The 361-nt window shown below is 65.9% G+C and overlaps 1 protein-coding gene across 1 annotated transcript in view; it reads right to left on the reverse strand.

Annotated features, from left to right (window-relative positions):
• PITX2 (paired like homeodomain 2) overlaps positions 1 to 361 on the reverse strand; it is a 17768-nt gene that overhangs the window by 3904 nt on the left and 13503 nt on the right. The window contains 1 exon segment of the mRNA XM_008635618.2: positions 19 to 361. Coding sequence (XP_008633840.1) covers positions 19 to 250 — 232 coding nt within the window. The 5' untranslated portion in view covers positions 251 to 361.

The raw sequence follows: 361 nt of genomic DNA on the forward strand, positions 1-361 counted from the left end.
CCTCTCACCCCCTCTTACCTGCGGCCTCAGGGCTGGAGGTGTCGGAGATGGTGTGCACCTCCAGCCGGTGCTTGGCGGACTCCAGGGGGGCGCGCGCCTGCCCCGGCGCCAGCGCCGTCGCCATGGTCAGCGCGGGCTGGTGGTGATGGCAGGATGATGAAGAGGAGGAGGAGGAGGAAGGTGAGGAGGAGCACAGCTTATTCCCGGCTCCGAGGCGCTCCAGGCTTAACGGGTCCTTCATGCAGTTCATCGGCAAAAGGACGCCAAAGTCTACGTGCGCGCCTGGGGGGTCGATAGGAGAAGGTGTGCGTGTGTCTATAGGTGTCGGTACGTGTAGGAGGGTCCGCGCAGCGCCCCCTCC

The sequence above is a fragment of the Corvus brachyrhynchos genome, unplaced genomic scaffold (assembly GCF_000691975.1).
Source record: "Corvus brachyrhynchos isolate BGI_N302 unplaced genomic scaffold, ASM69197v1 scaffold175, whole genome shotgun sequence".
In the NCBI taxonomy this organism is placed as follows: domain Eukaryota; kingdom Metazoa; phylum Chordata; class Aves; order Passeriformes; family Corvidae; genus Corvus; species Corvus brachyrhynchos.